At 49.4% G+C, this 14,942-nt stretch overlaps 1 protein-coding gene across 1 annotated transcript in view; it reads left to right on the forward strand.

Annotated features, from left to right (window-relative positions):
• The first annotated feature begins 7,049 nt into the window (after window positions 1–7,049).
• The window catches only part of LOC102425267 (ankyrin-1), an 81,248-nt gene continuing 73,355 nt past the window's right edge, over window positions 7,050–14,942 (forward strand). Inside the window, 2 exon segments of the mRNA XM_023760824.1 lie at window positions 7,050–7,066; window positions 7,425–7,599. Of these exon segments, the coding sequence (XP_023616592.1) occupies window positions 7,050–7,066; window positions 7,425–7,599 (192 nt within the window).

Raw genomic sequence — 14,942 nt, forward strand, 5'->3', positions numbered from 1 at the left:
TCCCCGCGGCCCCCCGAAGACATTAACGGGGGGAGGGGGGGAGAAGGGGACCCGTCTCTGGATTTGCAGCGCGGGCGCCCGGACGATTGGCATGCAGACAAGGGCAGGTCCCTTCCAGACCCCTGCGGTTGAGTGACCAACCTGCCCGCGGCCCGGCCGGGACTCGGTGCGCTGGGGGCGCCGCGTGGGCTTCGGGCCGCGGTTGCCCCTCGCTGGCTGCGGGCTCGGCGGCACCAACTTTCGGGAGGGTGCGGGGACGCGCTCTGGGCGGCCGGGAGGCTTCCAGCAGAATCCAGAGGAAAATTCCTCTGGCCCGGAGGCTGCCGCGGCCGAGGGGCTGGGCCGGGAGGCGGCCCGGCAGCCAGCGGCGCAGGCGGGAGCGCGGAGCCTCCGCGCACACGTTCCCGGAGGGGACCCGGGCGCGCGGGGCTGTAGCTGAGGCCACGTCCCCCTCGCCTGGAGGAGGGTCCCACCGAGCGGATTCTGCTGGTGGGGCCTCCCGGGGCTGCCCCTCCCGGGGACCCAGCTGGCACAGCAGGGATGCCGTGGACTTGGCCTTGGCCAGAGAAGGGACCACCTCGTTCAAGGCGCTCCTGACCCCTAAATCTTAGCAACGCGATGGCCAGGAGGCCCAGAGGGAGCAGGCAATGAATGGGGGCGAGAGGAAGGCAGACCTGTTGTGTGCCCAGGAGCCTGGGGCTTGCCCAGCACCTTATCATCCTCGCAGCACCCCCAGCAAGCTGTGTGTTTCCTCATTTTAGCAAAGGGGACACGGAGGTTTGGGAACTTGTGCCAGGCAGAGCATCAAGTGGCAGAGCAGGGGTTCACACCAGGTCTTCCCCACAGCAGGGTCCACTCTGGCTTCCCACATCCCTGCATCAGGCGATGCAGGAGGAGCTCAGGGAACAGACGGACGGGTTTTCCCTGGCTTCACGGTTGTGTTGGGAGATAAGGCACCCAGGACTCCTGCTGGCACATCGTTTCCTCAATGACACCTTTAATTTGTTCATTTTATCTTTGCCAATGGTCGTCTGCTTGGGGCGCCTGGAGGCAATGTGTGAAGCTTTAACGGCACAACTTCTGGAAAGGAGGAGGAAAGAACCCCCATGAAAACACACGCTGGCCCAGGGGTCCCTTGCTTCTCTGTGGTCAGTGGGATGCAGGCAGGGCCGCACAGGTGCGCTGGCTGGCTGGCTGGAGCCGCTTCCTGGGAGGCCTGCCGTGGGCCCCGGGGGGCACCAGGCAGGAGTTTGGAGGAGCACCCAGATGTGGAGGGCAGGCGGACAGCGGAGCCGACAGCCCACATCCTGCTGTTGGGAATGCTGCCTGCTGTCCTCAGCCTGCTGGTCAGCTGCAGGGCCCGCAGGGAAAGGACCGGGACTCTGACAATGACTTTGTGAAAGAAACTGCATTTTGCCCAAACAAGACCCTTTGGGAAAGAGATGCCGCCGTATCGCTGTTTACAGAGATGGATAATAGCTCAGTTCCCATTCATCTTTTGAGAAAGGAATGTGGCACTAAAAGACCTTGAAAACGTAAGACCTGAGTTGTCTGGGGGAACGTGGGCCATCTCAGGCCCCAGCGAAGGTGAGGGGGCCTGTGCTCTCTTCCTCGGCCTGACACTGGACTTTGCCTGGCCCGTGCTTCTGAAACCTCCTGTGTTACAGGCACGCTGACATTTAGAGGGTGCCTCCGGCCTCCCCCTCCCGGGACACGGGACACGGGAACCCCCTGGGCTACTTCCTTTTTGCTATATTGATATCACCCCACTCAGGAAGTGCAAGTTTAATAATAGTCTGGGTGACTCAGGTAACCGCGGGTTCACCTCCCTTTTCCTGGGCAGCCCTGAGGGCAACTTGAGTCCCATCCCTTCCCTTCCCTGCAACTTACTTCCTCCCAAAGTGGGCACAGGCCCCCAGCACAGGCGGAGGGCTCCTCCAGCCAGAGCTGAATTCGCGGAGCTGAACTTGTGAGGAATCGTGCGGGCACGAGAAGGTGATTGGCCCGTGAGGCAGTACAGCACCCGGGTTAAGAGAAGAACCGTGGAAGCAGACTCCCCAGATTTAAACGCTGGCCAAGCCATGTATTAGTTGTGACTTTGGATAAACTACTTACTTTCATTATGACTCATTCGCCTCATCTGTGCAGAGGAGACAAAACCACCTGCCTGATGAGATTATTAGGGGGACCAAATGAATTAATTTAAGCGGAGTGCTTAAAACATAGTAAGAGCTTTATAAAACTTATTTTGGTATAAAAGGAATTTCAGGGAAATTACATGGATTAACCAGCAGAGCTGTTGGCTGGGGACACAACAGAATGTATTACCCCACCCCCCATCCCCCCGTACAATGCAAGCACAAGCCATTTTCTCACAGGTAAACTAGATTAAAATGAAACGCAAGATGACGAAGGGGCAAGACACACATGGGCAGCCGTGGTGGGGTGCCCAGAGAGGGGGACAGGTCCTTGGTGGTGATGCAGGACTTGGACATGTGGGCTGGTTTTCTGGACACAAGGAGCCGCCTCCGTGAGGTCCTCTAGTCTCTTCATGGACAGTGGGAGTCAGAGAGGGCTCTGATGTATCACAGCCCAGAGGTACTCTGGTTAGTGTGTCATTATTATTATTATTACTATTATTATTGTCGTTGGTATTTTCCTGGCTACTATTTACTCAGGTAAATATTCTAAAAGGGACGTATTGTATTCTTTTGACTCCCTTTCTGTCCTATTGTATCAGACAGACCATTCCTGGAATCACCAGGAGATTGCACCTGGGACAGGTCATTGAATTGCAGGTAATTGAATTAGATAGATGGGGAGTATGGGCTCAGTAGAGCAAGATGGTGAGAATGGCTCTCATATTACAATGAAGGCCATTTGCTCCGGAGCTTGAATATTCCCTGGCACCTGGGTGGGGCTCAGGGAATGCGTGTAGAGTGAATCAATGGGCGCATGCATGCACAGGGGACCTCTCTATAACTGAGTCACTTTGTTTTCAAACCACGAGGGCAGGGACCGATATTCTGATGTATGATCGTCTCTCCCTTTGCTCTAGCAGGATCCTGGCCTGGAAGTAGAACCTCAGTAAATATATTGTAGACTTACACTGAGTGATGCACAGTGAGAGTGGCACCACTATCCACAATTCACCGGTGAGGTACCCTGAGGATCCTGCTCATGTCCTGACTGCTCCATGCCTAGAGAAGACCAGAGAGAAAATGAAAAAGTCTTAGCCATGGAACTTCATTTCTATCTGTCCAGGTGACCTTAGTCAGGCACATCATTTTTTCCATCAGTTTTATCATCAGCAAAAGGAAGGTCTAGGACAGTGATGGCGAACCTATGACACCTGTGTCAGAGGTGACACACGAACTCATTTTTTTGGTTGATTTTTCTTTGTTAAATGGCATTTAAATGTATAAAATAAATATCAAAAATATAAATCTTTGTTTTACTATGGTTTCAAATGTCAAAAAATTTCTATATGTGACACGGAACCAGAGTTAAGTTAGGGTTTTTCAAAATGCTGACATGCCGAGCTCAAAAGGTTCGCCATCACTGGTCTAGGACAAGCTGATTCTTTTTTAGAGGCCTATCTTGGCCTTGACACAGGGCTCAGGGGCCTGAGCTGGGATCTGTCGGGACCCTTTCTCTGCCATGGATTAACTATTTGGTTAGCAAAGGCGTGTGGCCCACCCCAGGCCCTACAATCTGTCAGGGTTGTCTAGACACCCTCAGGTTTGAAATTGCTAAGAATACACCTCAGGGTCAAGGGCATGGGCTTTAGTCAGGACTGATTTCCTGACTGTTAACTAACTAGAACTTGGGCAAGTTGTTAACCTCTCCAGACCTCAGTTTCATCACCTCTAGAATGGGGATAATAATTATACCTACCTCACCGGTTGTGATAGGATTAAAAGACATTGTTAATACACTTGCCCAAAGACTGGTAATCGTGTTATAATTTCATCATTATGTCATACAAACTGTGGAAATTGTTTAATCCTCTTCAGCCTAGTGTAGATCGGGTTTCCCTTACCCTCTATCTGTGTGTCTGTCTGTTATAAATACGGTATTCTCCTTCACTTCCTAGCTTCAGGGCTTTGAACAGTCAAGCAGTATCATTAATAGATATTGCATCTATGTTTACCCACAGTTCTCAGGTTTTCATCCCAAATCCTATTATTGTGCTGTAGAAGATAGTTTGGTAGGTGGGATAGATGGGAGATGTGTCCTTCTAACACTTTCATTCTTGGGGAATAATTAGTATTTTTCCTAATAGTTGGATATAGGAAAATACTACTATATATTTACACACACACACACACACACACACACACACACACACACACAGTACTTGACAGAATTTCTGAACCAGCAGGCACAACCAGACATTTTTCTGAGAGACTAAACCTTGAATCTGATTTCTCTGGGAAGCCAATAGATTGATCCTCATTTCTGAAATATTTCCTCCACCACAGATAACCTTGCTGAGGAACCTGGGGACATTAAGTGTCCTGTATTTTGAACCAAGGGAGGTCTTAGTCTAGGACAGTGATGGCGAACCTATGACACGAGTGTCAGAGGTGACACACGAACTCATTTTTTTGGTTGCTTTTTCTTTGTTAAGTGGCATTTAAATATATAAAATAAATATCAAAAATATAAATCTTGATTTACTATGGTTGCAAATATCAAAAAATTTCTATATGTGACACGGCACCAGAGTTAAGTTAGGGTTTTTCAAAATGCTGACACGCCGAGCTCAAAAGGTTCGCCATCATTGGCCTAGTAGATACTTCATGTTTTGAAGGATTCAAAAGAGGTAGAAGATTTGGTCCCTGCCCCAAGAAGCAAAAAACTTGTCTGGGGAGACAAGATGTGCATAAGTCAAATCACTTGAGAAAGATGTATTTAAAATACATTAAAAAACAAAAAAAATCCAGCTCCCATTTCTAGATTTCAAGATGGTCAATATTGAGTATCCAAGGACAACATCACAGAGGAGAGAGGGGTTGTGTGCACCTTGAAGAAGGGAAAGATTGGAATTGGCAAATGAGAGTGACAGAGGGCTTCACGGCCCTGGGAATAATCAAGGTGTGGCCTTGGAGGCAGAAGAGATGGGGGTGCGGGGTGGGGGCAGTGAGATCCCAGTGTGCCTACATTGTGAACAGGCAGATGTAGAGCTTCTGGGAAGGGGTGGGGGAGGCAGAGGAAGGAATTGGTCTTCTAGAGCAGGTGTAGGCCTGAGATGGCTGGTGGGGAGGGCAGGGCAGCCCTCGCTGTGAAGGGGGTGTCTGTAATCTTTTCTGCCCCATATTGACTGTTTAATTGGCAGAGGCATGAACCCAGGCTTTTAATTGTAGAATCCTGGGACTGTTGGCTGTAGATTTGAGGCTTCTGTGTTTAGGGCTGATCATCATTAGCATGCGTGTGAGTTTCCTGTGGCCGCTGTCATACATTACCGCAAATTTAGTGGCTTAAAACAACAGAAATGTATTCTCTCACCGCCATGGTGGCTACAAGTCTGAAATCAAGGTAGGGGGAGGGCGTGCTCCCTCTGGAGGCTTTCAGGAGGAGTGTTCTCTGCCTCTTCCAACTTCTGCCGGCTGCTGGCTTCCTTGGCTTGTAGCCGCATCACTTTTGTCTCTGCCTCTGTCTTTACATCACCTTCTCCTCTGTGTTTCTTCTCTGCTGTGGTTGTTGTTGTTTTTTTGAGTCCTCACCCAAAGATATGTTTTTATTGATTTGAGAGAGAGAGAGAGAAAGAGAGAGAGAGAGAGAGAGAGAGAGAGAGAGAGAGAGAGAGAAGGGGAGGGAGAGAGAGAGAAACATCAATGTGGGAAAGAAACATTGATCAGTTGCCTCCTGGACATAACCCAACTGGGGTTTGAACCCACAACTTGTTGATGTATATGGGCCTGCTCCAACCAACTGAATCATCTAGCCAGGCCTCTGCTGTTTTTTGTTTTGTTTTGTAATTTTTATTATTTTTTATTGAATTTATTGGGTTGCCATTGGTTAATAAAATGATACACGTTTCAAGTGTTCTATAAATCTGCTGTTTTTTATAAGGATATTTGCCATCGGATTTAGGGTAATCTAGGGCAATTTCATCCCAAGACACATAACTCGATTACATTTGCAAAAACTCTCTTTCCAAATAAGTGACATTCACGGTTCCAGGGATTAGGGTGCAGACGTATCTTTTCGGGGGGCCACCATTTAGCCCATTAGAACATGTTTGCTAAGGAGGGAGCATGAGGAAGGAGACAGAGCGCCCCAAGGGGAGAAGGCACCATGAGGCACGGCTGGGTCCTCTGGTGGAGAGGCACACGCCTATGGCCTGTCACGTGACAATCTTACCTGTCAAACTCTACCTGAGTAGGCACATGTGCTAAGCACTGTGCTCAGCACTTGTGCTGGTATAATAATTATGATCATATGTATTATTCCTTTTAGCTTCATAGCTGACATAATAATTATAATAACACATTTCCTGTTAGCTTCACAGCCAGGGTATGAGGAAGGCCTTATCCTCCTGCCTTACAGATAAGGGAACAGGAGGTGCCTGAGAACATAGGGCCGAGCGACACGCAGGGGAGCTGCTCTGAGCCACCTCACCCCTCCCAGTCCTGTGCTCTCCCACCACGCTTGTCTGCATTCGTCAGCTTTGGTTGTCCCCAGTGCTCACTCTCTCTGGCTGTCACTCATCCTTAGTACAAACAGATGTTCCTGGGAGCAGCATCCTGAAAGGCTGGTGGAGGTGGCTGAGTGACAAATCATTCAGGTTGAGCGGCACCTGCGAGTTAGAGCTCACATGATGCTGGCAGCTGAGCAGGGAGGTTGAGTTCACTGGTTTCAGAGCCAGACTGGCTGCGCCTCTGACTGCCGGGTGACCCTGCACCAGTCCTTTCAGCTCTCTGTGTCTTGGTTCCCTCATCTGTAAGTGGGGACCACAATAGGACTTACCTTGGGTGCTTTGAATGAGGAGTAAATGCATATATGCGTGTGTGTAAATATATATTACGTGTCAAGTGATCATAATGGTTCTTAGTGCACAGTAAGTGCTATGTGCTGTTTACTTAAAAAACAAACCCGCCCAAGAGCAGCAGACAGCACGTGTTCGGTTCCCGTGGGGCCTGCATCTGTGACTCGCTGGCAGGGGCTACGTGATACAGCCACCTTAGTGAGGACAGAGAGCCCTTGGGAACGTCCAAGCAGTAAGATACCAGGCTGTGCTGAGCATTCAGCTTCGAATGGAGTCCCTTCTCAACGGTTGGTGCCACCTGTGTCCTGGCCAAGGGGCTCTGGACCCCGTATCACACTTGGGTACTTCGTGGGCACCACGGCGTCGTAACCGGAGGGTGCAAAGCTGCCTGCCACTGTGACCGCGGCCCTTTCTCGACCCTTTCTCGCAGCCCTGAGCTTGAGTGGGATCGTGAGGTTGTGACCACGCAGAACACACTCACAGCCTGTTCTTTCTCCTCACAGGGCGATGCTGCTACCAGCTTTCTCAGGGCAGCAAGATCAGGGAACTTGGATAAAGCTTTGGATTACCTGCAGAATGGGGTAGACATCAACACCTGTAACCAGGTAAGTGGGATGGGGACAGGCACGTGGTCTCTGAAGAGTGGCTCTGGCCTGATGCCACTCCCTGAGAGTTTTAATCCGCTTCTATTAACCTTTTTCCGTGGCCTCAAAAATCCCCCAGGGCTTCCGCCTGCTGAAGGCCCTCGCCTGGCTGCTCACATCCCTGCCCCGGGGCAGGGCCCCACGGAGCAGGGCTGATGCCTGAACAGTGTGGGCTGGCCCCGGGCTCCATCCCCTGCCGCCTCTTCCCTTAGAAGTTGCCATTGGTCCCTGCTGTGGCCTTAGAATATATGGCTTTTGAAAGTGGGCAGGAGGAAGGGCTTTGAAAGATGTTGAGTCGATGGTGACATTACATCTCCTTTGTCAGCAGCAGCCTTTGAGGATTCTCTGCAGGCTGAGAAGGAAGTAGTGATGCGGTCTCGCCCACAGGCTGTTGACAAAGGCGAGACTGGCTCCAGTTGAGAACCGATGTGGCTTAGACAGCTTCTCTGGAGGTTTCTGCTGCTCAGACCCAGAGCCTTGTTTTCTGGAGGGCATGCTGAGGAAACTGAGCCCATGCCCCCGGACTGGCTGGAGGGCAGGGTCAGCCCACCTGGAGGAATTGGCGGAATAGAGAGGAAATAGACCCCTAGCATGAGAACAGGGTGCGGCTTGGGCTTGAGGATTGGGTGGCATTTGTTTGTTTTTGCCGATTAAGTTGTCCAGGCGCACGTGCTAATGCAGTTTCTAATTTAGAATACGTTTACTCATTGTGACTTTTTTTTTAACCTTTAAACCATATAAAATTGTTTTACATGATGCTGAAATACACATAACTTAGAATTTACCACCTTAACCATTGTTAGTGCACAGCTGAGTGGCATTAAGTACATTCATATAGTGGTACAACCATCCCCACCCTCCATCCACAGAACTCTTTCATCTTGCAAAACTGAACCTCTGCACCCATTAAGCAGTAGCGCCCCATTCCTGCCTCTCCCCAGCCCCTGGCAACCAGTCTACTGTCTGTCTATGAACCTGACTTCTCTAGGCACCTCATGTAAGTGAGACATGCAGTATTTGTCCTTGTGCGACTGGCTTATTTCAGGTAGCATGATGCCCTCCAGGTTCATCCATGGTGCAGTGGGCTGGATGACTTTTAAAGGCCATCGGGGAAATGCTGGGAATTCAGGTTCACTTTTCCACTGGCATGTGCCTCTGCCCTCCCCCCGCCCCCAGACCGTCCCCTCCCTCTTGCTTAAAATGCAAAATACCACTTGCTTTCTCTTCCTGGGCCAAGACCCCATTTGGATTCAGTTGGTCTCCTGTGGAAATTCACAGCTAAAAGATCAGAGGGGATGGAGTGTGATGGGAAACAGAAGTAGGTGTGTGATAGGAGACAGAGGCCCATAGCAGTGAACTTCAGAGGGGAGGTGAAGAGTGTGGACTGCACTTCAGGTCGAAAACTGGGTGAGGAGGGGAAAGCCCTCCTCCTCTTCTTTTGTCCCTCTGTCCAAATATACAACACTGGACTGAAGGACATTCCTCACCAACCATGCAGAGCTGAAGGTTGGCCTTTGGAGAGCAGACTGAAACTCCGAAGCCATTTCTTTCGTGGGAAGAGGCGGTAAGAGTCAAGTACGGGGCAGAGTGAGAGTCCTGGAGTGACTCAGGGCGGCGGCCCAAGGACCCCTTGGACAGTACCCCAGAAGCAGCTGGAGGTCCTGTTGTCCCCACCCCAGCCCCGCCCCCACCAGGGGAGGGAGTTGGTCTCTCTCCCTGGGGGGATGCATTTCTGGTGCCAGAGGCCAGGCCTGAGGCTGCCTCCGTTCAGCTCAGAGCTGCAGAGACCCAATGCACGTGCCTCTGCAGTGCAGTTTCCGGCCGGGGAGCTCCAAGCCTCAGAGGCCTTCCAAGGGTTAAGATGCCAGCTCTCAAAGGAATCCATTTAGCAGAAATGGGGACAACCGAACGCTTATAAGCCTTGAGCCAGGGCTCATTTTCGGTGTGAAATTGGAAGATTTTGATGACACCCGAGCAACGGCTTTGTCCTGATTGGCCTTCCTTGGGTGAGCCCTGAGCGTAGCTGGCTTGTCCCTCTGCCTGCCGTCTCTCCTCAGAGCACTTCAGGGCAACCAGGCATTATTTGCACTTTATTGACACCACTTCCTATCGATCGATCGGCTCGGTGCCAGTGACAGGTCACGCTTGGCCCTGCTAGAGACTGAGGGGAGGCTCTGGCCTCAGACTGGAGACTGCAGTCCTGGCTCAGACCAGCCTTTTCTCTCAAAGAGCAGAAGGCTGCGAGCAAGGCAGTGAAGGTCAGAGGGAGTAAAAGGAAGGTTTCGCCCTAGTGCAGAGCCCCTGGCTGCTGGCTTAGTCCCGGCTCCCCAGATCCTGGCCTTGTTGGTCTTTGTCCAGTTCCGTGACTGTGCAGGGGCAGGGAGCTGCAGATGGGCTGCCCCCGGGACTGCCAGCATTGCCCGAGCCTCATTCTGGTTTCACAGGGCATTATGGCTTTTGCTCTTGAGTGGAGAGTATGGGTAATATGGGGGAAGGACTATAGCAGCTGAACTTATGCCCTTATTAAACACATTAGTGCACCCATCGGGACAGTGCTGCTGCTGGATAATGTTCACAGGGCTCGCCTCCTAATGGCTCCAGCGCCTTCTACTCTTTAAAAACATCCACTCTTTAAAAACATCCACTCATTGTTTTGGGAAGATAAAAACAGGCTCTTGTCCTGGGGCCATGGCTTGAGAATGTGTTTTGCTTGAATCTTTTGAGCTGGTGGACTGTGACAGCAGCAATACAGCAAATGCTGATCCTTATATAAGTAACACACTTTCAAATAGTATGTTTTGTGGAAAGAATGTATGCTGCTTGCCATAATAGGAAGTAATTACTCTAAGTGTGTGAAAAGAGGAACTCGGCTTATATAAGAGACATCTGAATATTCAGGGCAGTTTCCTTATTGCATAGATTGTGCCTACTCATTTTTATGATCATCATCATTATTATACTTAGAAAAAAGAACAAGTTCACACATAAGGGCACATATGAGCACATGCACGCACCAAGATCTTTACATGAATGCTGGGTTCTTTCATTTATTCAAGCATTGCTCACGCTTTAGACCCATTGTCTTCAGCCAGTGTCTTCCTGTACATTTCCACCTGATGTGGAGTGCTGAGCTTTAGGGATTTCATAGTAAAAAAAAAAAAGTCCTATCTTCATCTTCTCTGAACTGTAGTCCATTGGCAATGAGAACTATCAATCAAATAGCCACATGAATAGATATGCAAACCAAACTATATTAGGCACCGTGAAGGAAAGGCATAGGATTTTATGGGACTATATGAGAGAGGCTTGACCTAGAGTTGGAGGTCAGAGAAGGCTGTTGTGTGGAAGAGATAGTTGAGCTAAGGGATGAGTAGGGGTGAGTGAGGTGAAGAAAGGGAAGAACATTCCACTCATAGAGAATAGCCTGTCCAACGTCCCTGAGGCAGGGGAAAACTCGGAGAGTTTCAGGAAGGCCAAAGTGGCGGCAGTGCAAAGAGCAAGAAGGACCAGCAAGGCCGGAGAGTGCGGTTGGGATTATGCTGGACCTTATATTCCAGGCAGAGGCACTCATCACAACAGTCTACCACGGGGACAGCGTGCCCCAGGGCCCGAGCAGTGTGTGTGTGCTTGTTGTGTGCAGTGTGTTAATCCTGTAGTTGCTGACTGAGAGGAAAGAGCTACTGGAGGGGACAGAGCAGCAGCAGTGAAGGCAACTTAAGAGCTTGAGGCAATGGCTATTGACCAAGAGGAATGGAGGTATTTCAGCATTTAACAACCTGTACCGCCGTGTCAGCATGTCCTGGGAGAATGTCCACCCTGCTTACAGATGTTCACAATTCTGACCTTTATCCTAAGAGCAGAGGGAAGGGAACCACAGATCAAGCACAGGAGTGACGTGAAAGGAGGTGTGCTTTAAAGGACCACACTGGCTACTGTGTAGAAGGGCCCAGAGGTGGATATAGAGATGGATATGGGGGAGCCAGTTATGAGACTCTTACACTAGCCTGGGAGAGAAGTGTCGGTAGCTTGCATAAATATTGCGAGTGTGGAGATGGAACAAGGTGAAGAGTCTCAGTGAGGAATCGGAGGCGGGAGGGCAGGGAAGGAGCCTGTGGGGATGACTTCGGAGGTCTGGCTTGTTGAGAGGTGGAAGCACCATTCACTGAGACCAGGAACAATGGGGGGGACGGGGCGGGGGGGACCCAGTGTGTGGAAACGCGGTAAGGGGATAAGAACAGGGTTGTGTGGAGATTCTCCTAAGGAGTCTTTGGGGCATTGACGTGAAGACTGCTATATAGTAAGCAATGGGATATTTGAGCCTGGAATAGATAAAGATAGAGATTTGGAAGTCATTCAGCATTCGAGGAAGTCAAATGCTGGCGTTGGCTGATGAAAGCTGGGATGAGAGCATGTTGAATATAATCCCACCAGTGCCTTTGTGGGATCATTCCATATGTATTTATTAAACACCTACTCTGTGCCAGGTACTATTCCAGGCCCTGAGCAAGACAGACAAAATAGACCAAGTCTGTGCTCTCGTGGCAGTTATCTGCTGGTAAAGAAGACAGACATAACCAAGAAAATGAGCAAATGTACGTCAGCTAATGAGAAGTACCATGGAGGAGAAAGGGATTTTAGATGGGGTGGTTAAGGAAGGGCTCTCTAAGGGCACGACTTCTGAGAGACCAAGAGAAGCAAATAAGACCAAGTGGTTTCTGGGGGAAAGCATTCCTGGAAGAGGGGAAGCATGTGCAAAGGCTCTGGGGGCAGGAGAAGCTTGGTTTGTTTGGGGAACAGCAAGAAGGACAGTGTGGCTGCAGTGGAGTGATTCAGGGGAAAAGTAGTGGGCACGGAGGTGGGAGAAATTTTCAGGGCCAAATCTTGAAGGGCTTATGGGCCATAGTGAAGACTTGGATTCCACTATAAGGGTGATGGAAAGCCACTGGAAGGTTTTACACAAGAGATGTTCAATCTGATGTAGGTTTTTAAATGCTCACCCCGGTGCCGTGTGGAGAATAGACTTGGTGCACTGGGACAGAAGCAGGGAGACTGGGCAGGAGGCTGAGGCAGTAGGCCAGGTAGATCCAAGTGATGGCTTCGAATAAGCAGGGACACTGGAGGTGGTGAAGCCAGAGGACTTGCCTTCCTGGGTTTGCTGTGTTGTTACCCTGGCTACGGTGGTCTCAGCACACACAGCACAAGGCTGTGTAGGGGCCAGGGGCTCGCTACTCAGCCTGAGGCCATGTCATTCTTGCCACTGCAAGAACCATGTACAATGGGATGATTCGTTCAAATCTCAGCTCAAAATCCATTGTGAAGACATTTCTGATCCCCAGAGCCTGGAGTAATCTCTGCCTTTGCAATTGATTAGCATCTCTCTTGCAGCTCAGTGCAGCATGGTAATGTTGAGCACATCTTACCTGTCCTAGTAGATGCTAAGCCACCTGAGGGTGAAGTCCATGACTGCTTTATTCCTTATGGCACCCAGATTAGATCTCTACGTGCTCAATATTTGTTTGAATAAATGGCTACATAATTATGCCCATTCTAATATCAGCTTCATATGTTCCATTTCCAGAATTATTGCTGGATTACTTAATCAAATCAAAATATTTTTATGGAGGCCATAGCAATTTAAAAGATACTTTCTGCAGTGAGCTAATTGATCTTACACATTTACCAGTTAGCCCCCCATAAAAAGAGAACAAGAGGAGAATGCTCAGGGCCTCTGTTCTCCTGAACTCCTAGAAATGTTGGGTCAAATTAGATGCTTCACTGGGAACCACCAGCTATAACTCCAGGGGCAAAAAAAACTCATTATTTTAGTTTTCTGTTCTATTCTTATAATGCTAGCAAACACAGGCTCACTTGGCCTTCCTCATAAGAATGTTATTTGAGGCTCCAGGAGAAAATTCATGCCAAAAAGAGAAGCCTTGTTGTCTGCAGTGTTGGCATCAGGGGAGCCTTTGGAGCATTCCAGGCTCCTCCATCCCTATAGCCTGTCTTATTCTCTCCATGGAACCTATTGCTACCCAACTTAGGATGCATCTGTGTGCCTCTCCATTTTTCTGCATCTTTTTCCACTAAAATGTAGGCACCTCAAGGGGAAAGGACTTTATTTTATTCAATGCTCTTTTTCAGGATTCTGCCTGGCACATAGTAGGTGCTCATCAATTCAGTCAGTAGAGGTTAAGCCTCCCGTAACCACTAATGCTTAGAGTTTATGTACTTGACGCGTAGCCCACAGAGGATTGCTCTAAGCACCACCACTTTTAGGAGTGTTGTGAAATAGTCATTCATCGGATAATGACTCTGTGGTTCTGATTCTGGCACTAGCCCCACGCGTCGAGTGTGTGGCAATATTTGCTGCAGTATCCAGAAGCTCGAGCATCTGAATATTCACAAAAACATAAACCACTTCCAATGCTAAAACACAGCCAGTGAAAGCAGGCGAAGCCATGCTAGTCCCACTGACGCTCCCTAAGTTCCCACCATGTACATTTCACGTGCCCCCATCACTGCTGGGTACTTGTTTATCTTGAAGGTACAGGGTTTTAGGCATTTCTAATAAATGGAGCACCTGTAGCAATAGTTTCTCCTGCAGAGTAATCTTTTCTACAGAAACCAAATGCCAAGTCTTTTGAGCAGGGTTTCTGGGGCTCTGGTGATTGTGATAATTGCTCCCTTTCCAAATTATAGAATCTGAGCGCTTAGAGGTCATGGCATTCAACTCTCTCATTGTGTGTCTCAGAAAGCTGAGGTCTAGAGGTTACTTCTGAGTATCATCTGAGCTTTATGACTCTGGATTTGATGAGATGGGCTTGAGAAGACCACCTAAACTTCCTCTGCTCATTTATTTATTCCACAAACATGTGTGGGGCACTTACAAGGACCGAAGCACCTTGCTAGAGACTAAATTCATTTATCCCCTGCTCTCAAAGAACTCAGAGGTAGTGAAAGAAGTCCAGCTTGTATATAGAAGGTTACAAACTCAGTGTTGTAAGTGCCATGCAGAACAAGCACAGAGAATGTTTTCATTCATCTATCCACTGATTCAACAAATATTTATTAAGCTGCTCGAATATGCCATGTGCTGGCTGCTCAAAGCTGAGTGAGTCCCAGTGCCTGCTCTCACATTGCTTCTGGTCTGGGGTTAGTGGCTAAAATACTGATATCGCAGAGAAGGGTTTTGAAGGAAGAGTAGGGGTTTGCTGGGTGGAGAATTGGGGAAAGGAAAATGCAGCAGAAGGAATGGATTGTACAAAGGCAGGAGCAGTGAAGGTCACAGACAGCAAAGTAGGGGT

Source organism: Myotis lucifugus, unplaced genomic scaffold (genome assembly GCF_000147115.1).
Source record: "Myotis lucifugus unplaced genomic scaffold, Myoluc2.0 scaffold_194, whole genome shotgun sequence".
NCBI lineage: Eukaryota > Metazoa > Chordata > Mammalia > Chiroptera > Vespertilionidae > Myotis > Myotis lucifugus.